Genomic DNA, 24,915 nt, shown 5'->3' with positions numbered 1-24,915 from the left:
TGCCTTTACAAATAGACAATTTTAGCAATGTAGAGAGGAGTAGACCCAAAGGGGTAACAGGATAAAGATGATACGTTGGGCAGCATGGAGTCAAAGTAATCAAAAGAGACAGCGTTGGACCATCTTCCAGTCAAGGTCACAGCTCTCATATAAATCAATAATCTCTTATAGCTAACGCAAGGCCCCCCGTGATGACAGATAGGTACCTTTCTGGAGGGCACATCTGCTCAATGGCCCTGCTGGAATTGTGAATCAGGCATTTTCCCTGGTCACAATCCTCTTAATCATGCCAAGGTCATTCTTCCACTGATTGAAAACAAGTCATCAAGCTGGTGATCCAAGAAAGAAAGGAATGATAGGCTGAGGCTCTCCTCCACATCCTTATGTCAAAGCCAGGTAGTCTCATTCCCTTGTAGGCTAAATAGGAACAGTGCTGGTTGGTCCATTGACCTGCTAATCAAGGCTCCATGGCTGAGGTTCTGCCCTGTGCTATGTGTCTCAGGTGAACGGGGTGAACCTGCGGAACGCCACACACGAGCAGGCAGCTGCAGCGCTGAAGCGGGCCGGCCAGACAGTCACCATCATTGCCCAGTACCGACCAGAAGGTAGGAGTCTCTCTCTCTCTCTCTCTCTCTCTCTCACTCTCTCTCACACACACCAAAAACCTTGGCCAAACCAGTCACACGCACCATCGTGCACATGTTGATTTTGTCTGTGGACAGGTCAAAACACACATGAAACATTCATGGACATTTAGCTAGCTTGTGTTGCTAGTTAATTTGGCCTGGTATTGTGTTGTTATTTCACCTGAAATGCATATAGTCTTTTTTTTTGCTGTTGCTGGATCTTTGTTGAATTTTGACCGGTAGTCATACAAAATCATATGTTTCTCTACTTTGACGATTAATTCACAGATAAAATGGGAAACCTAGTTAGTTATCTTTGATTAATCTCTCCTCGCTTCATCTTTCAATTACCCACGTGGGTTAGTATGCTCGTGAAAACCAATGAGTAGATGGGAGAGGAGGGACTTGCAGCGTGTCGAGCAAGTTCTATTTTAGCATCTGGCTATGCAGACGCTCAAGCAGTTTGGAGGAAATTATTGAATAACATGTACACTGAACAAAAATGTAAACATGCAACAATTTCTAAGATACAGTTCATATAAGGAAATCAGTCAAATAAGAAAATCAGTCAATTGGAATAAATTCATTAGGCCCTAATCTATGGATTTCACATGACTGGGGATACAGATATGCATATGTTGGTCACAGATACCTTCAAAAATAGGTAGGGTAGGGGCATAGATCAGAAAACCAGTCAGTATCTGGTGTGACCACTATTTGCCTCATGCAGCGCGACACATCTCCTTCGCATAGAGTTGATCAGCGGGCCTCCCAGGTACGCAGTTGTGTCCCAGGCTGTGTCACAACCGACTGTGTTTGGGAGTCCCATAGGGCGGCGCACAATTGGCCCAGCGCTGTCCGGGTTAGGGGAGGGTTTGACCGGGGGGGCTTTACTTGGCTCATCGCACTCTAACGACTCCTTGTGGCAGGCCAGGTGCCTGCAGCCTGACCTCAGTCGTCAGTTGAACGGTGTTTCCTCCGACACATTGGTGCGGCTGGCTTCCGGGTTAAGCGGGCGGGTGTTAAGAAGCGTGGTTTGGCAGGTCATGTTTCGGAGGACGCATGACTCGACCTTCGCCTCCCGAGCCCGTTGGGGAGTTGCAGCGTTGAGACAAGATCGAAATTGGGTAAAAATAAGAGGTAAAACACCAAAAAAGAAAAGAAAAGTTGATCAGGCTGTTGATTGTGGCCTGTAGAATGTTGTCCCACTCTTCAATGGCTGTGCGAAGTTTCTGGATGTTGGTGGGAAATGGAACACTGTTGCACACGTCGAGCCGATACGGTTGAAACTGGGATTCATCCATGAAAAGCACACTTCTCCAGCGTGCCAGTGGCCATCGAAGGTGAGCATTTTCCCACTGAAGTCAGGTAAAGACCCTGGTGAGGATGCAGATGGGTTTCCCTGAGACAGTTTGACAGTTTGTGCAGAAATTCTTCGGTTGTGCAAACACACTTTCATCAACTGTCAGGGTGGCTGGTCTCAGACAATTCCGCAGTTGAAGAAGCCGGATGTGGAGGTCCTGGACTGGCGTGGTTACACGTGGTCTGCGGTTGTCTGGTCGGTTGGATGTACTGCCAAATTTGCTACAACATTGTTGGAGGTGGCTTGTGGTAGAGAAATGAACATTCTGGCAACAACTCTGGTGGACATTCCTGCTGTCAGCATGCCAATTGCACGCTCCTTCAAAACTTGAGACATCTGTGGCATTGTGTTGTGAGACGAAACTGCACATATTAGAGTGGCCTTTTATTGTCCCAAGCACAAGGTGCAACTGTGTATTAATCATTTTGTTTTATCAGCTTTTTCATATGCCACACCTGTCAGGTGGATGGATTATTTTGGCAAAGCATAAATGCTCATGAACAGGGATGTAAAGAAATGTGTGCACAAAATTTCACAGAAATAAGCTTTTTGTGAATATGGAAAATTTCTGGGATCTTTTATTTCAGCTCATGAAACATGGGACCAACAATTTACATGTTGCGTTTATATTTTTGTTAAGTATATGTGTACATTTATTTTTCATCACTCGCACACACAACGTGTCTGGTCTAGTCAGGGTGTAACCCACATACTTTACATTTTAGTCGTTGTCATCCAAAGCAACCTCAAGTCAGTTTGTGTGAGGTAGGGGGCTGCTGAGCAACTGCACAAACAGCTCATTCTTGCTACTACTTCCAAAGTCATCTTGATCTTTATGTTGTGGAACAGATGTGCTGAATAATCATCTTGGTCTTACTGAAGACTGAGTTACATGAGGGGCATACAGGTGGTCTAGTTAAGAAAACCAGCGCTTACAGTATTTGTATTTCTGTAGACCTACTAATATAAATATATACTCAACAAAAATATAAATGCAACATGCTACAATTTCAAATATTTTACTGAGTTACAGTTCATGTAAGGAAATCAGTCAATTGAAATAAATGAATGATGCCCTAATCTAAGGATTTCACGACTGGGAATACAGATACAGTATGCGTCTGTTGGTCACAGGTAGGGGTGTGGATCAGAGAAGCAGTTAGTATCTGGTGTGACCACTATTTTCTTCATGCAGCGTGACACATCTCCTTCACATAGTTGATCAGGCTGTTGATTGGAGCCTGTGGAATGCTGTTCAACTTCTCTTCAATGTCTGTGCGAAGTTTCTGGATGTTGGCGGGAACTGGAACATGTTGTCGTACACATCAATCCAGAGCATTCCAGACATGCTCAATGGGCCATGGAAGAACTGGGACATTTTCAGCTTCCAGGAATTGTGTACAGATCCTTGTGACATGGGGCCATGCATTATCACACGGAAACATGAGGCGATGGCGGCGGATGAATGGCACGACAATGGGCCTCAGGGTTTCGTCACGGTATCGCTGTGCATTCAAATTGCCATCGATATAATGCAATTGTGTTTGTTGTCCGTAACTTCTGCCTGCCTATACCATAATCCCACCGTCACCATGGGACAGTGTCCACAACGTCGACATCAGCAAACCGCTCGCCCACAGGACGCCATACACGTGGTCTGCGGTTGTGAGGCCTGTTGGACGTACTGCCAAATAATCTAAAATTACTATGGTAGAGAAATTAACATTCAATTCTCTGGCAACAACTCTGGTGAAAAAATAAAAACAGAAAGGGGGATGCCTAGCCAGTTGTACAACTGAATGCATTCAACTGAAAAGTGTCTTCCGCATTTAACCCAATCCCTCTGAATCAGAGAGGTGCGGACATTCCTGCAGTCAGCATGCCAATTGCACACTCCCTCAAAACTTGAGACATCTTTGGCATTGTGTTGTGTGACAAAAATGCACATTTTAGAGTGCCCTTTTATTTTCCCCAGCACAAGGTGCACCTGTGTAATGATCATGCTGTTTAATCCACTTCTTGATATGCCACACCTATCAGGTGGATGGATTATCTTGGCAAATGAGAAATGCTCACTAACAGGGACGTAAACAAATGTGTACACAAAATTAGAGAGAAATAAGATTTCTGTGTGTATGGAACATTTCTGGGATTTTTTGTTTCAGCTCATGAAACATGGGACCAACACTTTACATGTTGCGTTTATATTTTTGCTCAGTGTACAATATAGTAAAACCAATGTTTCAGAACCACGTGACATGTAAATGAAACGTGTCCAAATATGTTTAAACTACTGCAGTGCTATAGGCTTGACAACATGCAGCCCTTACCTGGTTTGGCTTTGTTATCTTGAAGAGAGTCTGGTTTGCAAATGAGGACAGTACAGAGTGTTGTGTGATTGGCTGCTTGTGGCGGGATTCAGATTCCGCTTACATTCGCTGTACGTCCAGGCTGAAGTGTAGAGCCAATTGCAAGTCGGGCAACCGAATGGCTGTGTTGTCCTTTCCCCTATTTCAAGTCCAAGCCCCCCGTGTGCAGTGTATCCGTCTTTGCGGTCACTGGACTCGAGAAGGAACAAGGAAACAAAGCAAACCGGAGTGAGGGCCGGCAGAGGGACGCGAACATAAATACAGAGCGTGCGCGAGGAAATAGCTAGCCTGCTAATAACGTAGTAGGGGAAGAAAGGAAAAGGTGGAAAACCAGGAACTTTCTCAGCATCACCCAAATGTGGAGGGGGGATGGGCATTAATATACCACGGGCTGTGAAGTAACACAGAATTGCACCGAAAAGAGGTGAGGAAATGAACAGGAATAACTTTTTTCTCTCGTGTAAATAATACACTGGAATTTCATTGGAACCAGGCACAGACGTTGTCGGTTCGTGTCTTTTGCTATCGTCTTGTAACCTTCCTGAGTCGGTTAACGACAGTAACTTGCCATTATAGTTAGATATGGTTTTCTGTTGCCCATCCAAATTGCGTGGTAAACTCAATTGATTAGCTAAACCTGCTACGTGGATTAGCTCCTGTTTTCGCCCTTTGGTAAATGCTATTCTTAGCTAAGGCTGATGCTAGGATCAGTGTGGAATTAGCTAGCTAGATACCAACTAATGTAACATTAGATTCTATGCCGCTACTGTAGCTAGCTATGTGCCATTGGCTTGCCAGCTTCCACCAAAGGTAGCTACCTAACTTAGTTGGGTAGTTCATTAATTTAACTACCTGGTTAGTTAGCCAAATGAATTGACAGACGCCGTCCAGCTTGTTGGCTGTGTGTCAAGAGGGAAGCTAAACGTGTTACTGTAGGTAGACTTATTAGTCAGCTAGGTACAAATGTTGAATTATAGCGCAAGAGCTTGTAATGTCCAAAGTAGAGCGTCAGGACTTATCTAAGTTACTGCTGTTAATGTTCTTATTGATTTGTAGACACGAAAGGCATCTGCTCATTAGCTGATAAGGTAGGTCAGGTTTTTATTTTTTTATTTTATTGTTTTAACTTTTCTTGCCCAGTCCAGGGACCATAGAGTATGTTAGCAAAAAGAAGTAACGTCTTCTCAACGTTTAAAAATGAATCGATTTGGTAGACATTATTTTAACCTTCAGAATTCATTGGAGGAGGAAGTTTAAACTAACGCTCTACTACCTACTAGAAATGTATATTGGCGGCGTAAAGAAAATATTACTCCGTGGAGCGGAGATAATTTCTGTTAAGAATTTCCTGAAATTCTATGACTTTTTCCATGGCTAGTGCTGTTTTGTTTGGCTCAAATATTAGCCTATAGCAATGTTCGCTTTTTTTCAGTGTTGTAGTCGAGTCTCTTTGGCACAAGTCCAAGTACCAGCCTACTTTATTTTATAGACGGGTTAGCTAAGAACGTCAAACTATGCGCACTCTTCAATAGGGCAGAATGCCCTGTGTTGTGATTCTGGATAGCTAGCAACAATGACAAGAAACTGGGGAATTCTAAGTCACTCGTTTCAGGTCGTTTTTTCTTGTTCTTGATACCATGTCTTGTTTTGATTGTCATGTCTATGCAAATATTCGCTAGCTAGCTAACCATCAACTGATGTATTTGAGACGTGCTCATTGTGCAACGTTATTTATGTTTTCAATAAACATTGGACAAGCAATATAGTTTACATATCAACAAGCTAAGCCAACCCTGTCTGTTTTGCCCCATAGTTGCGCACGCGTTGGTTTTGTTGCCAAACAACCAACCCTCTACTCAAGGGGAGAGAGACATAGCTAGACTGTTTTACTATTAAACGCAATACTGGTGTTTTGAAATTTCGTAAAGCAGTGTTTCTTAGCCAGTCAAAACTAAATGGTTGTGGTTACAGCTCACCAGTTGATGTAGGCTATGGCACGTCCTTCCACTTCTGAGAACAGAACCCTCACTGCTATGTGCACAGTGCAGCTAATGTTTTGCTTCTCATAAGAGCCTATCCAGTCAACGTGCAAATCCAAGTCAGGAGAAGTTGAGTTGCCAATGGTAGAGTCATGAAAATCGGGACTCAACTACAACACTTATTTTAAAATATATATTTTCTGCATGCTTTCTATCTGGTATAGCTTACCTGGCTGGCATGAAAATGAACCATGGGAAAAGCATCCTCCATTTGCTATTTAAGTGTGTAGATGTCTTTGTGCCCTGCCCCTGTTTGGAGACAGGTGCATGGTAGTGGTCCATTCTAAATCAAAATAATATATGTAAAGACGAGCTTAAATCAAGATTAGTCTGATGGGTGACCATATTAGCTTGTGAATGTTTCTTGCCTTACGCTGGGCGTCAATGTCATTTTTTGCAACTTTTTGGAATCCTAGTCGCACACCTCATGTAGCCTAGCCCATAGGCCTAAATGTGTTTTGATAGGGTTTGTATCACAACTAAAAAGTGACCAAATTACTTCTTAAAATTAAGCACATTAATCCGCTTTACAAGGGGTGTAGAGCCAAACTGGCATAGATAAGCAGCGAGTGAGTTTCAAGTTTGGGGAACAAAATGTTCACCATTAAAATGCACCTTTTATTATAAAAGCATTACATTTACATTTTAGTCATTTAGCAGACGCTCTTGTCCAGAGCGACTTACAGTAGTGAGTGCATACATTTCATTTCATGCATTTTTTTTTTGTAGTGGTCCCCTGTGGGAATCGAACCCACAACCCTGGCATTGCAAACACCGTGCTCTACCAACTGAGCCACAGGGAAGCCTACATGCATAATCGCGTTTGCAGTCACTTTTGATAATGTTGTTTTCCTGCTAAGCCTACTGCTGTCTGTGCATTGCTGCGCTTATAATGTGAAGAAATAAACTATTAGGCTATCAACATTTTAAGCTAAACGTTCTGATCTGTTGCGTCATCCTCATTGCGTAAAAAATAAAGGGTTTTTGATGCTAGTGGTTGTATTAATTTGGGATCTATTGCATCCCACAACTGTCCCAGACTATGTTTGGAATATTTATTTCTCGCACAGAATAGAATAGGTTGACTTTTGTACTACGGGGGATAGTAGATTGACATAGGCTAGTGCTTTTGCTGTTAGGCCAACTCCTCTTGTTGGCTGATGAAATGTAAATGTGGACACGTGCATTTGGATAAGGACACGTGCAGTTGCGTCTGCGATGTCTGTCTTCACTTGTAGCCTGTGAGAAAGACCCGATCACATGATGGAGAGCCATGTGAGTGAGAGGTGCTTCAGAGCACGCAGCACTCGGGGAGAAGGGAATTATTATATTTAGCCCAAAGGCACAACGGCCAATGGCCGCAAAAGGCATGGATTTTTTTTTTTAGGTGTCATTACATCCACACAAAGGGGATGCTGCTGGGAAATTCGAGGCATTATCAAGTGCTTGTCAAATTGTGAATGAGAGGGGCCTCTCGAGTGGAGCAGTGGTCTAAGGCACTGCATCGCAGTGACCCGTGAGGCGGTGCACAATTGGCACAGCATTGTCCGGTTAGGGGAGGGTTTGGCTGGCCGGCTTGTCCTTGTCCCATCGCGCTCTTGCGGCTCCTGTAGTGGTCCGGGCACAATGCACACTGACACTGTCGCCAGGTGTATGGTGTTTCCTCCGACACATTGGTGCGGCTGGCTTCCAGGTTAAGCGAGCATTGTGTCAAGAAGCAGTGCAGGGTTGTGTTTTGGAGGACGCACGGCTCTCGACCTTCGCCTCTCCCGAGTCCGTACGGGAGTTGCAGCGATGGGACAAGACTCTAACTACCAATTGGGGAGAGAAAGGGGTAAAAAATTTAATAATTGTGAATGAGAGACTGATGACGTGTGTACAGCCTGTGCAAAAAAATGCCATTCAAACAACTTTTAAAAAAAATCCTCATTAGTTGCATCATGCATCCTTAAAATGGTCTAAAAATCTAAATGTATAGCCCAACTCTTGTAGAACAACTAAAGTTACATTAAGAACTCTAAGCATATAGGAGTACCTATTTATTTTTGTTACCTGCTCAACGCAGAATATTCACGTGCACACCCTCAAATCATTTGGAGAAAATATTTTTTATTTTATTCAGCTTTGTTCAATTGTATTCTTCATACTATAAAGTAATACAGTGCCATGGAATTCTAAGCAAATTTTGTTTCCTAAATGAGCTAGTGTAGCCCATAGCCATATGGCATAGCCAGATCAGGACCTAACATAAGGAACTCCGAGTATGCTCTTCTGTTCTTATCAAATAGACTACATTTTCTTCATATAATTTTTCTTTAAACCTGTCTAAATTATATAATTGATTGATTGTGAAGGTGTAGGCTATAATACATAGTTCCGTTAGACTTTTTAAAATGTAGATGTTCCAAAGGTCTGCATCAGTGGTTTGTAGGCTGTGTGGAAGCCATGAGATGCTAAATGTGCATGTTAATTAACAGTCAATTACCATGAGACCGGCAGTTATTTGCTTTTCAATCACCGGCTGATTTAAATTTCATGACGGCCACAGCCCTAGCTCCAATGACTGTAATTTCCCTCCATATTAAAGGGATAGTTCGAGATTTTGGCAATGAAGCATTTTATCTACTTCCCCAGAGTCGGTTGAACAGGAACAGCTAGCAATATCTTAATCACATTTTCCAAAATGCATTTTCCATAATGTATGTAAAATGTCTCAAGGCATGTCAATAGTGACTTTTGTGGTATTGTGCTTTTACTGTTAGACAATGAAGGACACTCACAAATCAGTATTTGTTGAAGAGCTGGCAGTACTTAACCAGCCCTTAACAATGGGAAGACTGTTGGCAAATTGACCCCCTCCACTAGTGCTCTGGGGCCTGTTGCACCAGTTCGTCGTAATTGGGTCGTTACATCCAACGTAAAATTCGCTATACGGCGGACTTGAAAAATTATCTGTTTCTCCACCTGGGAGTAAGCCCTTCTATGAGCTACACCTGGGTGTAGATTCTACGCCTAGTAGAGAGCAGGCATAGGATGTTCATTTGGGACTATCCTCATCATGATACCCACAGGAAATGAGTTTCGTGTTCATATTACACGACCTCCGCGGGTTTTTCGAGTTACCTATGCTTGAGTCAATAGCAGAATAATACACTTGATTTATGCTACTTTATAACATGCTGAATGTGTCTGATAGATTTAGCAAACAACTAGATGAGCTACCACCTCCACTTGTTTGCACAGCCAGAGGTAAAATAACCACATTTGCCTACAGCCGAGAACATGTAAGCAGAGTTGGAAATCCCGCTCTATCGAGCAGTGCACCCGCTCCAGCACTTCATGTTCTTCCCAACCGCTTCGCAAAGAAACCCTCAGTGCTCACAGGAAGAAGAAAAAAAATGCAACTCCAAATTCGGTCCATTCATTAAAATCACAATTTAACCAACACCCATCTATTTTTGTGACTTCCTGGACCTACCAGTTGATTTTTAAGTATTGAAACCAAACCATATGGATTTGAATGAAAAGTATTTATTTGAATAAACATGAAAAGGTGAATGTAAGTAGCGCACATTTCAAATAGGCTACATGTCATATTAAACATAATATAAACACACTAAATAGGTCAGGAGCCAGACAGCCTAAGAAGGAATGAAAAATAAATGATTTAGGCTATATTATTTCAAGGCTATAGCCTACAAAGAAATGCATTGTGAAGAATTTGCGAGTGCGACACAGTAGGCTGGTAGAGACATAAAGCAGTCAGCATTTCAACAACATTTTGTTTTATTAAATCATTATATTCTATAAATTGCACCTATAGACTGTGACCTAGAATTAAATGGAAAAATGACTTTGTGCCTCGAGTTTGGCCAAACTGTGGCTTCAGGCTATTGGGCCAAAATCAATTATGGCCTATTGTATAGATAATAGAACAACAATTAATGAAATATTTAGTTTTTAAAGTAAAAATAAAATACTTTGTTACGATGACACACTTACCTACCCACCTCGGTCCTTTCTTTTAGCATGTGCACGTAGTAAGTACACCATGCTTTTTGGATACGTATCTTTTCATATTCCACAATACTTCTTTAGTTGTGGACTCTACATCACTGCACTCCCTTTTGCTCTTTGTCCTCATCTTTGTAAGTCATCTTGATTTAGCACCTGTGTGTTTTATCAGTTTCTTTATGAAAATATTTAGCTAACTCCATGACGGTAGCTAAAGCAAGGGGCAATGCCAGCACACAAGTAGACTACAAATGCATGCTGGGCTGCGCATGCCCTGAGCTCCTGAAGTGAGTGCTATTGGAGCGACACTCCCGCCTTTGAGAATCTCGCTCCACACTCCAGTCAAATTGGGCACGCTCCTCGCGCCAGCTCCGCTCACATACTCTGGCCTACAGACGGAGATTCAGTGAAACAAAATCAGACAATTGGTCAAGATATAGGCTTGACCAAGAGCAAAATAATCCCCCTTTTTAAAAAATTTTTATACTAGGCTACATAGCTATCATGCTTGCAAAATGTTTTGATCAGTGCTAATAGATGCGCAAACCTGACTAAAGATTTATCATCATGAGCACTCGCCTCAATTTAAACTTACTGCAAGCTCTACAGAGATGCATTCGGAACCTAGCGTGGCGTTGCAATGTCGTTTTCCGTCACAAAAGGTCCGGCTCCTTGTAATATTTGTTTTGTTTTTTATTTATTTCACCTTTATTTAACCAGGTAGGCTAGTTGAGAACAAGTTCTCATTTGCAACTGCGACCTGGCCAAGAATAAAGCAAAGCAGTTCGATACATACAACAACACAGAGTTACACATGGAATAAACAAACATACAATCAATAATTCAGTAGAAGAATCTATATACAGTATGTGCAACTGAGGTAGGATAAGAGAGGTAAGGCAATAAATAGGCCATGGTGGCGAAGGAATTACAATATAGCAATTAAACACTGGAATGATAGGATGTGCAGAAGAATATGAATATGCTCCGACATTCTACTTACTTTTGTACTACCTGAAAATTGAGACGCGCCATATCATACCTTCCGCAGCTATCGGGCAGTGTTGTCACTTGGTTCTTTGATCTGATCTATAGGCTGTTCATCAAATTAGGTTATTTTGCATTGATAACCAAATATAATCTCAGCGACCATTTAACCAGTAAACCGAACAAGAATATCCACCCAAAAAGGTATTTTGTTTTAACTTAATAACTAGTGATTCCAGGTAGGGCTGGGCGATTATATCAATTGAATTTTATTAATTCTAATTTGTTTTAGAGCGACGTTCCAAATGCCTGTATCACAAGAATCAAGGTTTTTATGAGTGTTCTCTCTTTTTGATCTCGTCTCCTTTGTTCCTTCTGTACTGTGTACACTGTGTACCTTCCCACTCGCACACAGACACCAAGCCCCTCCCCCTGCCACTCGCAACAAAGGTGAAAGATAACTTCTTCCTCTCTGACAATAAGCAGTTTAAACTATTTACATTTGAGGTTTGGTCCAACAGAATCAGTTATATTGACACTGAAACGCTTAGATGTTATTGTACTGTGGTAGACGAGCATGTCACCGTTTCTAACGATACTCTTTGTCTCAACTCCCAAAATGTAGAACAGACCCTATTAAAACGAGAGTATCAATGAAGGTGTGGGAAGTTTCTGTCGTGCGCGGCATCGTGATACCAAGTACTGCTAGCAACATTTTAGCCACAGATTGTTATGTGCTAGCGGTATAGTCCGTTTTTATGAATGTGCAATGATCATGAAGACTCATATCAGGAATAGGCAACTTCTTTTCATTCTGAGAAATAAGCATCTTATCCTGGAAGGCCACTTGACTTCAATATATTAACAAAGTGAACAGGATATGTTGTTCAAACAGTTGGTGACGAACAGGAGGGTCTATTCATAACAGTTCTACCTTGGTAGCAAGCAAATAGATCCGAGTTGGCTAGACTTGAAATATAAAGATTAGCTGGCTACTCACTAGCATGTGGGCTTGTGCATATGATTATTGTTTGAGACCTGTGTTCATTTTCTATAATGCCTGCTACAAGAAGTTGGTCATTATTAGTGGATGTATGTGGTTCTGATATATATATATATATATATATATATATATATCTCTCAACAACAAAAAATTATAACTTTCCATAGACTAACTTGAAAGCCAGATCAGTGGTTATTGCAGGAAAAAGCAGGTTAAACTATTTTGATGAAAGTATTAGTGGGTCTTATGGTTGTGGAAGGCTTGTATTTAGCCTAGGTATAATTTACCCTTTAATTATGCAACAAAGCCTTATTTAGAACATATACAAAATGTATAATTAGATGTATCGTAAGTCAGCCGTAAGTTTGAAGGAATCGATATGATTTGTAGGCCTTATCGCCCAGCCCTAAGGTGAATGCATATTCCATAGTAGTGTGCATGCATTGAGTTATTGAACTTGTTTTGGCTGATTTTCATGGGGCTACAGAGTTTCCCTTCTATTTGGGACTTATTTTATTGTACTGATCAACAACAATGGCGTAGAAGTAGCTTGTTTTATAAAAAATGTGCCGTCTCTTTTAAACAATGATGTCATTAGGGGGCCAGTTTACGAGGCAGAAAATGATAATAAAAAAGTTTGAGACAATAGATAACATTTGGGAAAGATGTGAGAGAGGCCAAATAAGTGAATCATGTTTTTGGTGCAATCAGCTTTGAAATCAGCATCTTTTGCGTTATGTACTAGGGTAGTGAATTGATGTTAGCTTTAGTTGTCAGGAAAGTTAGCAGTAGCTTCCAGCTTTGTAGGCTGCAAATGCAAATTAATTACTTAAAAATCATACAATGTGATTTTCTGGATTTTTGTTTTAGATTCCGTCTCTCACAGTTGAAGTGTACCTATGATAAAAATGACAGACCTCCACATGCTTTGTAAGTAGGAAACACTGCAGATTTTGCAGGTTATCAAATACTTGTTCTCCCCACTGTATATGGTTTCTATCTACTTTTGAAAATCATTTGTGGAATATTGGGTTTCTACATGGTGTAAAAGCACTATATTCCCATTGAGATGCATTACATTGAAAATTGTACACTCTCTTTAAAAATGACAGGTTTGTGATGACAGGCAAGAGATCTGTCATTCATTGCTATCTATGATCATTTATCTCCTGAAGAATAAATCCCTTTTTCCTTTCTTTCTGTGCCCCCTAATGTTTTGATATACTGGTAAAGTTACCAGGTTGTTAGCTAGCTAGCCAATGACGTAACATGACTTAACAAAGTGCAAACATGATTAACGACCCGTGAGTAGTTTTAGAAAGCCCACGACATGGTTTATGAATGTAAAATGCGATCCGCTATAGGAAGATAAAAATGTTGCGCCTGTAATATGGGTCAGATCTTGTAACCAAGTTGGACTAGAAGCCATGACTTTTTCTCTAGGGCACCCGGAAACAACGTTACATCGAAGCCTTATCATTACAATTATTATCTGGAAGATTTTTTTGCTAGTCGCACAGTGCTCCCAAAATAAAACTCCTGGTCGCACAGCAAAATATTTCGTTGCATATGCGATAGGGGTGTAACTGTTCACTAAACCCACTGTTCGGTGCGAAAATGTAATGTCATTCACTATGTTCAGCATTCACCATGTTCCTTGCATTATCTGTGTGACGGGATTGTTATGTTGGGCCTCAAGTTTCCACTCTGTTGCGTTTTGTAAACGTTGGAATTTACCAGTTAAGTCGTAAATACCAGTTGGATAGTCATTTGATTTGAACTCGTTGCGAAATGACAATTGGCAAATGGCCAACAAGCTGTCTTAACCATAAACTTAAAGTACAGCTATATGCTTGTAAACAAATTATTCAGTTCAAAAACCACATTAATAGATAAATGCAATAAAACATTTATACAAGTCTAACTGCCAAAAATGCTGTTCTAGAGGCCCTTTTCTTAGTAGGTGATGTCAGAGGTCACCATGTGGGAGAAGTGGGTGCTCAGGATGATAGACGAGTTTCCCACTAGTAATTACTAGTTTGAGGACCGTTCAAGTGGATTTTTCAGTTGCATGTGGTAAATTCCCACTTTCTACTTGCTTACCAACGCACCATGACACAGCCTCCTTCAGTGCCAGATGCACACTTGTGACTCTCATAATAGTAATGTGATGGGTTGTCACTGTTAAAGGTCCAATGCAGCTGTTTTTTTTCTTCTCAATATCAAATATTTTCTGGGTATTAAGTACCTTACTGGAAGTGGGGAGGGGACAACTGTAAACTAGCTTTTATTGGCAGAGGTTTGGAACTCTTATTGGTCTAACTAATTTACCGCCTGGTGATTGCACCAGGCAGGACAAAACTCCATTCCACCAAAACAGGATAACATTTCAGGAGGCCTTTTCAAACAGGTCTTACACTAAAAGGGCATTAGCAGCATTTTCACAATTGCACAGTATTACTCAACCTGTGTAGTGTGGAAATATAAAAAAAGAATCACGTTTTAGACTTCACTGGGCCTTTTTATGTAAGCACAACACAGGGTGCATTAGCCAATTAATTGAAAGCTTTGGATTGTTTATATAGAGTGGGTACTTCCTGTTTTCTGAAATTGGTGCAAGAGGGAAGTTCGTATAGTGGCCCGAGCACTTTCACAAGGTGCTGGAACCCCCATTCTCAACCACCGAGAACGGGCGCATATCCACAGCTATAAACCAAAAACTGCATACAAACAAAGTAGCCTACCTATCGCTCTTGTAATTTCTTTGGTCAGAACTGGCTACCAAGGGCTACTTGAATGCATAAGGGAGCCAATTTTGTTTCTTTGCGTTTCCGTCTTGCTCTGATATACTGGGGTGACGTTGGCGTATATGTCAACATATTTGAAATGTTGGCAGCTGCATTGGCCGTTCTCTTTGAGCGTGGTGACATACTGTTAACGTTTTATCCACAACTCTGTCCATCGCCGTTGTAATCTACTTGGAAGCCAAGATTTAAACAATGATTGAGGATCTTCCAATTCTGGTTTATCAACTCCACCGCTTGCCATCGTACAGAACTAGTTTCCGGCTGCGCCTCACAAAAGCCAGTTTGAAATGTGCCAATTACAAATGTGCCAATCTGCTGTAGTTTTAACAGAATAGCCTAAAAGTGTTCAGATCAGATTTACTCGCGGCATAGGCCTTCAACACTGCATAGTTATCCTATAAGTCTAGTGTTTTTATTTGGTAATATTTATGTATTCATTTTGGTGCACTGCACATACTGAACCGAGGTCCTCGTATCGAATACCTGTACCATCAAATATTATTTGTCACATGCGCCGAATACAACAGGTGTAGACCTTATTGTGAAATGCTTACTTACAAGCCCTTAACCAACAATGCAGTTTAAGAAAATATTTACTAAATAAACTAAAGTGAGAAAAATAAAATAAAACGAACACAATAAAATAATGAGGCTATATAAAGGGGGAACTGAGTCAATGTACAGGTTAGTCGAGGTCATTTGTACATGTATGTAGGGGCAAGGTAACTATGCATTGACAATAAACAGCAAGTAGCAGCAGTGTAAAAACACCCCTAATATGTGACCAAGTTGGATACAGTTTAGAGCCCTGGACATGCCTCACAAACTTTGGAACTGCCATGAGGTAACAGCTTAGTAATGGGCGCTGCTTAGCAACCATTATCAGTATCTCCAGATGGCGTCGGAGAGGATGGCTGCCGTTTCATGGGCTCTTAACCAACCGTGCTATTTTGTTTATTTTTTTTTTGCTTTTTCTGTAACTTATTTTGTACATAATGCTGCTGCAACCATCTCTTATTACTGAAAAGAGCTTCTGGAAATCAGAACAGCAATTACTCACCTTGAACTGGATGAAGAATTTCTCTTTAATGAGTCGGACGAGAGGGAATTACTCCAGAGACCAGAATCTTATCCCCGTCATTCACAGGAGAAAGAGACAGAAAAGATATCGCGGAAAGAGATCGGGGTGCCTAGTGAGGATCCGCCGACGAGTGGCTAATCTGCCCTTGCCATCCGTACTACAGGCTAACGTACAATCGCTGGAAAATAAATTGGATGAGCTAAAAGCACGTATATCCTACCAACTGGACATTAACTGTAATATCTTATGTTTCACCGAGTCGTGGTTGAACGTCAACAAGATTAACATACAGCTAGGGGGGGTTTTACACTGCATCAGCAGGATAGAACAGCAGCCTCTGGTAAGACAAGTGGTGATGGTCTATGTATATTTGCAAACAACAGCAGGTGCACAATATCTAAGGAAGTCTCAAAGTTTTGCTTGCCTGAGGTAGTGTGGTCTACAGCTTATCATGAGATACACTATCTACCTAGAGAGTTTATCTGTATTTTTCGTAGCTGTCTACAGACCGATGCTGGCACTAAGACCGCACTAAATCAACTGTGTAAGGCCATAAGCAAACAGGAACACGCTCATCCAGAGGCGGCGCTCCTAGTGGCCGGGGATGTTAATGCAGGGAAACTTAAATCTGTTTTTCTATCAGCATGTTGAAAGATGGGTAAAAACTGTAGACCACCAATACTCCAAACACACAGACGCATACAAAGCTCTCCCTCACCCTCCATTTGGCAAATCTGACCATCCTTCTGATTCCTGCTTACAAACAAACATTTTAAAGCAGGAAGCACCAGTGACTTGGTCAATAAAACAAGTGGTCAGATGAAGCAGAGGCTAAGCTACAGGACTGTATTATTAGCACAGACTGGAATATGTTCTGGGATTCTTCCTATGGCATTGAGGAGTACACCACATCAGTCATTGGCTTCATCAATAAGTGCATCGATGACGTCCCCCCCACAGTGACTGTACGTACATACCCCATCCAGAAGCCATGGATTACAGGCAACATTCTCGCTGAGCTAAAGGGTAGAGCTGCCACTTTCAAGGAGCAGGACTCTAACCCGGAAGCTTATAAGAAATCCCGCTATGCCCTCCGAACCATCAAATAGGCAAAGCATCAATATAGGGCTAAGATCGACTCATACTATATTGGCTCTGACGCTCGTCAGATGTGGCAGGGCTTGCAAACTATTAGACTACAAAGGTTAGTACAGCCGAGAGCTGCCCAGTGACACAAGCCAGACGAGCTAAACTACTTCTATGCTCGCTTCAAGGCAAGTAACACTGAAACATGCATGAGAGCACCAGCTGTTCCGGATGACTGTGTGATCGTGCTCTCCGCAGCCGATGTGAGTAAGACCTTTAAACAGGTCAACATTCACAAGGCCGCAGGGCCAGATGGATTACGAGGGCGTGTACTCCGAGCATGCGCTGACCAACTGGCAAGTGTCTTCACTGACATTTTAAACCTCTTCCTGTCCGAGTCTGTAATACCAACATGTTTCAAGCAGACAACCATAGTTCCTGTGCCCAAGAACACTAAGGTAACTTGCCTAAATGACTACTGACCCGTAGCACTCACATCTGTAGCCATAAAGTGCTTTGAAAGGCTGGTCATGGCTCACATCACCATTATCCCAGAAACCCTAGACCCACTCCAAGTTGCATACCGCCCAAACAGATCCACAGATGATGCAATCTCTATTGCACTCCACACTGCCCTTTCACACCTGGACAAAAGGAACACCTATGTGAGAATGCTATTCATTGACTTACAGCTCAGCGTTCAACACCATAGTGCCCTCAAAGCTCATCAATAAGCTAAGGACCCTGGGACTAAACACCTCCCTCTGCAACTGGACTTCCTGACGGGCCTCCCCAGGTGGAAAGGGTAGGTAACAACACATCCTCCATGCTGATCCTTAACACAGGGGCCCCTCAGGGGTGCATGCTCTGCCCCCTCCTGTACTCCCTGTTCACTCATGCCTGCACGACTCCAACACCATTGTTTGTCGATGACACAACATTGGTAGGCCTGATCACCGACAACGATGAGACAGCATATAGGGAGGAGGTCAGAGACCTGGCCGTGTGGTGCCAGGACAACAACCTCTCCCTCAACGTGATCAAGACTAAGGAGATGATTGTGGACTACAGGAAAACGAGGACTGAGCATGCTCCCATTCTCATCAACAGGGCTGCAGTGGAGCATGTTGAGAGCTTCAAGTTCCTTGGTGTCCACATCACCAACAAACTATCATGGTCCAAGCGCACCAAGACAGTCATTAAGAGGGCACGACAAAACCTATTCCCCCTCAGGAGACTGAAAATATTTGGCATGGGTCCTGTTTGGGCGGTATGGCAACTGCTCGGCCTCCGATCGCAAGGCACTACAGAGGGTAGTGCGTACGACCCAGTATATCACTGGGGCCAAGCTTCCTGCCATCCAGGACCTCTATAGCAGGCGGTGTCAGAGGAAGGCCCTAAAAATTGTCAAAGACTCCAGCCACCCTAGTCATAGACTGTTCTCTCTTCTACTGCACGGCAAGCAGTACTGGAGCGCCAAGTCTATGTCCAAGAGGCTTCTAAACAGCTTCTACCCCCAAGCCATAAGACTACTGAACGTCTTAATCAAATGGCTACTCTCTATCTATGCATTAGTCACTTTAACTCTTGCCGCGTGTATATATTACCTCGACTAACCGGTCCCCCCACACATTGACTCTGTATCGGTACCCCCTGTATATAGCCTCGCTTTTGTTATTTTGCCTGGGGTAAAGTTTTTAGGTATTTTTCTTAACTGCATTGTTGGTTAAGGGCTTGTAACAAGACCTTGCATTTAAGAAAAACTTTTTTTATGCCCAGCTGGTGCACACGGCCCATGGCCAGTAACTCTCATCCTGAGCTCTGATATGACATGTTCTTAGCATGGGTCTGTTCAGAGGAGGGACACAGCCCGGCCCGCTAGAGAGGACAGTAACTCAGTCAGGAGTAAGTGGAGTGTGGATGCTGATTCATGCTAGGCTTGTTGCCTGGACTCCTTTCTTGGGCAAGAGGTCGGCTATCCGCTCCACAGACCTTTGGAAGGCCAGCACTGAATGGGAAAAGGAATACCTAAACTCAGCAAAAAAAAGAAACGTCCCGTTTTCAGGAACCTGTCTTTCAAAGATAATTCGTAAAATTCCAAATAACTTCACAGATCTTCATTGTAAAGGGTTTAAACACTGTTTCCCATGCGTGTTCAATGAACCATAAACAATTAATGAACCTGCATCTGTGGAATGGTCGTTACGACACAAACAGCTTACAGACGGTAGGCAATTAAGGTCACAGTTATGAGAACTTAGGACACTAAAGGGGCCTTTCTACTGACTCTGAAAAACACGAAATGAAAGATGCCCAGGGTCCCTACTCATCTGCGTGAGCTTGCCTTAGGCATGCTGCAAGGAGGCATGAGGACTGCGGATGTGGCCAGGGCAACAAATTGCAATGTCCGTACTGTGAGACGCCTAAGACAGCACTACAGGGAGACATGACGGACAGCTGATCGTCCTCACAGTGGCAGACCACGTGTAACAACACCTGCACAGGATCGGTACATCCGAACATCACACCTGCGGGACAGGTACAGGATGGCAACAACGACTGTCCGAGTTACACCAGGAACGCACAATCCCTCTATCAGTGCTCCAGACTGTCCGCAATAGGCTGAGAGAGGCTGGACTGAGGGCTTGTAGGCTTGTTGTAAGGCAGGTCCTCACCAGACATCACCGGCAACAACGTCGCCTATGGGCACAAATCCACCATCGCTGGACCAGACAGGACTGGCATAGAGTGCTCTTCACTGACGAGTCGCGGTTTTGTTTCACCAGGGGTGATGGTCGGATCTGCGTTACCCTGAGGCCTGTACTCTGGAGCGGGATCGATTTGGAGGTAAAGGGTCCGTCATGGTCTGGGGCGGTGTGTCACAGCATCATTGGACTGAGCTTGTTGTCATTGCAGGAAATCTCAACGCTGCGCGTTACAGGGAAGACATCCTCCTCCCTCATGTGGTACCTTTCCTACAGGCTCATCCTGACATGACCCTCCATGACAATGCCACCAGCCATACTGCTGCTCGTTCTGTGCGTGATATCTTGCAAGACAGGAATGTCAGTGTCCTGCCATGGCCAGCGAAGAGCCCGGATCTCAATCCCATTGAGCACGTCTGCGACCTGTTGGCTCGGAGGGTGAGGGCTAGGGCCATCCCCCTCCCCCCCCCCCAGAAATGTCCAGGAACTTGCAGGTGCCTTGATGGAAGAGTGGGGTAACATCTCACAGCAAGAACTGGCAAATCTGGTGCAATCCATGAGGAGGAGATGCACTGCAGTACTTAATGCACCAGATACTGACTAACTTTTGATTTTGCCCCCCCCCCCCCTTGTTCAGGGACACATTATTCAATTTATGTTAGTCACATGTCTGTGGAACTTGTTCAGTTTGTCTCAGTTGTTGAATCTTATGTTCATACAAATATTTACACATGTTAAGTTTGCTGAAAATAAACTCAGTTGACAGTGAGGCGATGTTTGTTTTTTTGCTAAGTATATATGAACTGAACTCACAGCAGTAGGTCTTCCGAGTCCCTTTCATACATTAGCTCACTGGACTGTCACTAAAACTGTGACTCAGTCGTAACATTGAGTTGAATCGTGGGGTGTGTAGTGTGCTCTCATGCTAACCCTCTGTCACTGCGGCGGAATTACCGTAGACCTGCCTGGGCAAGGGGTTTCACAGCCACAGGACAGGATTAGGCTTAATGCGTCTGCATGCTTCCCTTCACAAACAGTTTGCATATATTATGACTTTTTGTGACGTTTGGTCTTCACAAGGGTTATTTTGGCTGGGGTTTCTTCAATGAAGTGTTTCATTCAACGACTCGTTTTCATGCAAAATATTTTCACTTGAGAAATACTGCACCAAATATCTTAGTTACATGTAAAATTTGTTGGATGTAAAATCTCTGAAAAAAGTGAAAATTAATGACTTTTGAGTAGGTGTATACATACTAGGGCGTCTGAAGATGGACACGGTATTAGTGCCACTTTTTCTCGTTTTTTATTCGAAGGTCTTTTAAGGGAGTATGCAAGCACACTCATTTGGTTCGCCTAGCCAAGCTCGACTAAGCGCCAGCCGAACCGACGCATGGGGAAGCCTTAAATGTCAACCACAACAACTCATTTTAGAAACGGTAGACTGTAGCCCGAGTTACATGTTTGTTACAGCACTGCGGAAACAGTAGTCACAACCTAGACTAACCCAGAGAACAATGAGCCAGATATTTCACCCGGATTTATAAATGTGGAGCATCCAGTTGGTATTTCCACTCACTACTAAATATGGTGACGAGAGGAAGCCCAGTGGGAGAAGATGGAGCGAGATGGATTTTTGCTGACATTCTGCAAATGTTCTCGTTGACATTTGATCTCCATACAGTTTTTGGTTTCCAAAACTAGAATCTGTAACAGAGTTGACTGCATTTTGTGGACTTTACCCTTTGCCAAAGTTTGTAAAAATGGCGTTGTTTAGTAGTGCAAGGGCAAATCGAGTTATTGCACGTGCGCACTTCACAATGTAGGCATTCCCTAATGAAAATATGCAAATAAATGCTAGAAGGAGTGAACAGGATCTCACTAGCCCGTGCTTGGCTCTGCCCACCTGTTCTGCCCACTATGATAACTTGGCTCCTATTGGAAATGACAGACCAGAGCCTATCTTGGGTTTGTTATAACAATCTTTGATAGCACTGTAGGCTCATATTACAAATGCATGCCTGGACTGTTGCATAACTGGATCAAGAGAGAAGCACCCCCAAAATAAAAGACAGCACAACTGAGGACAAGCAGTAGAAGATGGTGAGATACAAAAATGACCAAGTTTTTGTTCTCTTGTCTGACTGCAAACTACAGCTGTTTCCTGTGGAGCCTGGCAGCTAGGCAGGGGCTGCATGCTAGTCCTGCTCCTCCATGTATTTCTTTCTGGTGGTTAGGACTTAAGGTACAACTGACAACAGATACAGTGCTCCTTACAGACCTTTAGGAGTGAGGGCCCCACCCACTCCACTCTCTCCAGCATTGCTCTGGGAAGCGTTCACTAACGATGTGTTATAGGACACTGTATTGTCTTCGTCTCTCCTTCAGTATTTTTGTTGTTGTCCCTCTTATATCCTGCTTCCGGCATTGTTCCTTTTCTTTCCCCTCCCTTGTGCCTGAGAACCAAGTGGACTTGTCTGCCTGGCTGCTTCCGCTGTTCTGTGGCTCCTGATTAGTGCCGGAGCGTTGCCCCTGGTTACAGGCAGGCAGGTGGTGTCTGGTTACCTCACCTTGCTGTGTCATTCTCCTGTATTGTTAACCCCAGCCAAAGAGGGTAGGGTGGAGACTACACAGCAGGCCTCGGGTGTGGATTCTGTTTCCTTTTGAATTCTCTCTGCTTTGGGTTTCGACTGGGGGGGTAGAGTTGGGGCCTACTGCCGGAGAGAGTTGCCTAACCTTGTTTTCACACCTGACTGGGTTTATTTACGGAGAACCTGGAGTAGCCTAAATCATCATTGGTTGAATGGTTCTTTGTTTTTCCGACGTTACCTTTTTAGAGCACGATCTCTGATCATTATCATGTTGGAAAGGAAAAGTGTTTCCAACCAGCTGATGACTGATTTCTAAGGTGAGTAAAACCCTTATGGGGATGGGAGTCGGTCTCATTGCACAACAATATTCTGTTTGAAAACAACTCTGTTTTAAAAGTGAAACCTTTGACGTTGACACATACTTTAATTTGTCGACAGTGGTGACTTCACAGGAAATGGTATTTGGTTAGGCCTAACAGCAGGTTATTGTTATTATTTTTTATTATTATTCAATAGAATTAATGGCATCTTGTCGAGTATGTTACTGTCAATGTGGAACATCTGCACCTGTTGCTTCTGACAATGCTGTTGGAATCAATGTTTTATTCCCACATGTAATTTGCCTTATGGGCATTTCCATCGAAAAGGACCCATTAGCACCAACGTGATGTTCATAGGAGCATATCAAATTGGGTGTCAAAACGAAAGCGAAAAGTTTATATTTTGAGGAAAAACAAAGAACCCTTTTCCATTTAAATAATTTTCGGCCTAAATAAAGGCTTGGATTTCTGGATAAACATGGGGTAAAGAAGAGGCGACTCCGGGATGCTGGCCTTCTAGGCAGAGTTGCAAATCCAAATCTCAGACTGGCCAATAAAAATAAAATATTAAGATGGATACTGGACAGAGGAACTCTGCCTAGAAGGACAGCATCCCGGAGTCGTCTCTTCACTGTTGATGTTGAGACTAGTGTTTTGCGGGTACTATTTAATGAAGCTGCCAGTTGAGGACTTGTGAGGCATCTGTTTCTCAAACTATACAAAATGTACTTGTCCTCTTGCTCAGTTGTGCACCGGGGCCTCCCACTCTTTCTATTCTGGTTTGAGCCAGTTTGCTCTGTTCTGTGAAGGGAGTAGTACAGTGCTGTACGAGATCTTAAGTTTCTTGGCAATTTCTCGCTTGGATTAGCCTTTATTTTTTGTTTCTGGCCATTTTGAGCCTGTAATCGTACCCACAAATGCTGATGCTCCAGATACTCAACTAGTCTAAAGAAGGCCAGTTTTATTTCTTCTTTAATCAGCCAACAGTTTTCAGCTGTGCTAACATAATTGCAAAAGGGTTTTCTAATGATTATATTAGCCTTTTTAAAATTATAAACTTGGATTAGCTAACACAACGTGCCATTGGAACACAGGAGTGATGGTTGCTGATAATGGGCCTCTGTATGCCTATGTAGATATTCCATTAAAAAGAATCTGCCGTTTCCAGCTACAATAGTCATTTACAACAATAAGTGTCTACACTGTATTTCTGATCAATTTGATGTTATTTTAATGGACAAAAATTTCAAAAACAAGGACATTTCTAAGTGACCAACTTTTGAATGTGTGTTTTTAAATTTTTTTATTTTAAACTGTAATCAGCATTCTCACCAACCGACACCGGAAATCCATGGATGCTGAAAAGTAATTTAAATTAGGTTCAGATTTGGTCCTGACCAATCATACAGGAAGTAGATTTTATGTTTGGATAGCACAGTACGGTGAGTAGAGTACAGCACAGAGTATTATACAGCAAATGCTTGTGCTTCTAGTTCCGACAGTGCAGCAATATCTAACAATTCCACAGCTACCTAATGCACACAAATCTAAGGAATGGAATAAGAATATGTACATATATGGATAAGCAATGACCGAGCGGCATAAGGAAGATGCAATAGATGGTATACAATACAGTATATACATATGAGATGAGTAATGCAAGATATGTAAACATATATTAAAGTGACTAGTGTTCCATTTATTAAAGTGGCCAGTGATGTCTAGTCTATGTAGGCAGCATCCTCACTGTGTTAGTGATGGCTGTTTTAACAGTCTGATGGCCTTGAGATAGCTGTTTTTGTCTCTCGGTCCCAGCTTTAATGCACCTGTACTGACCTTGCATTCTGGATGATAGCGGGGTGAACAGGCTGTGGCTCGGTTGGTTAATGTCCTTGATGATCTTTTTGGCCTTCCTGTGACGTGT

General features: G+C 42.7%; 1 protein-coding gene across 10 annotated transcripts in view; it reads left to right on the top strand.

Annotated features, from left to right (window-relative positions):
• The window catches only part of dlg3 (discs, large homolog 3 (Drosophila)), a 130,094-nt gene that overhangs the window by 93,454 nt on the left and 11,725 nt on the right, over positions 1-24,915 (top strand). For 8 of the 10 annotated variants that reach the window (XM_029730317.1, XM_029730308.1, XM_029730323.1 and 5 more), the window contains one exon: positions 503-605. In XM_029730317.1, coding sequence (XP_029586177.1) covers positions 503-605 — 103 coding nt within the window. Of the gene's footprint in view, positions 1-502; positions 606-4,385; positions 4,783-22,727; positions 22,989-24,915 lie in introns of those variants that run through there. The other 2 variants (XM_029730350.1, XM_029730359.1) reach the window with 2 other exon arrangements.

Source organism: Salmo trutta, chromosome 3 (assembly GCF_901001165.1).
Source record: "Salmo trutta chromosome 3, fSalTru1.1, whole genome shotgun sequence".
Taxonomy (NCBI): Eukaryota; Metazoa; Chordata; class Actinopteri; order Salmoniformes; family Salmonidae; genus Salmo; species Salmo trutta.
This window is presented reverse-complemented; position numbering and strand designations above follow the sequence as displayed.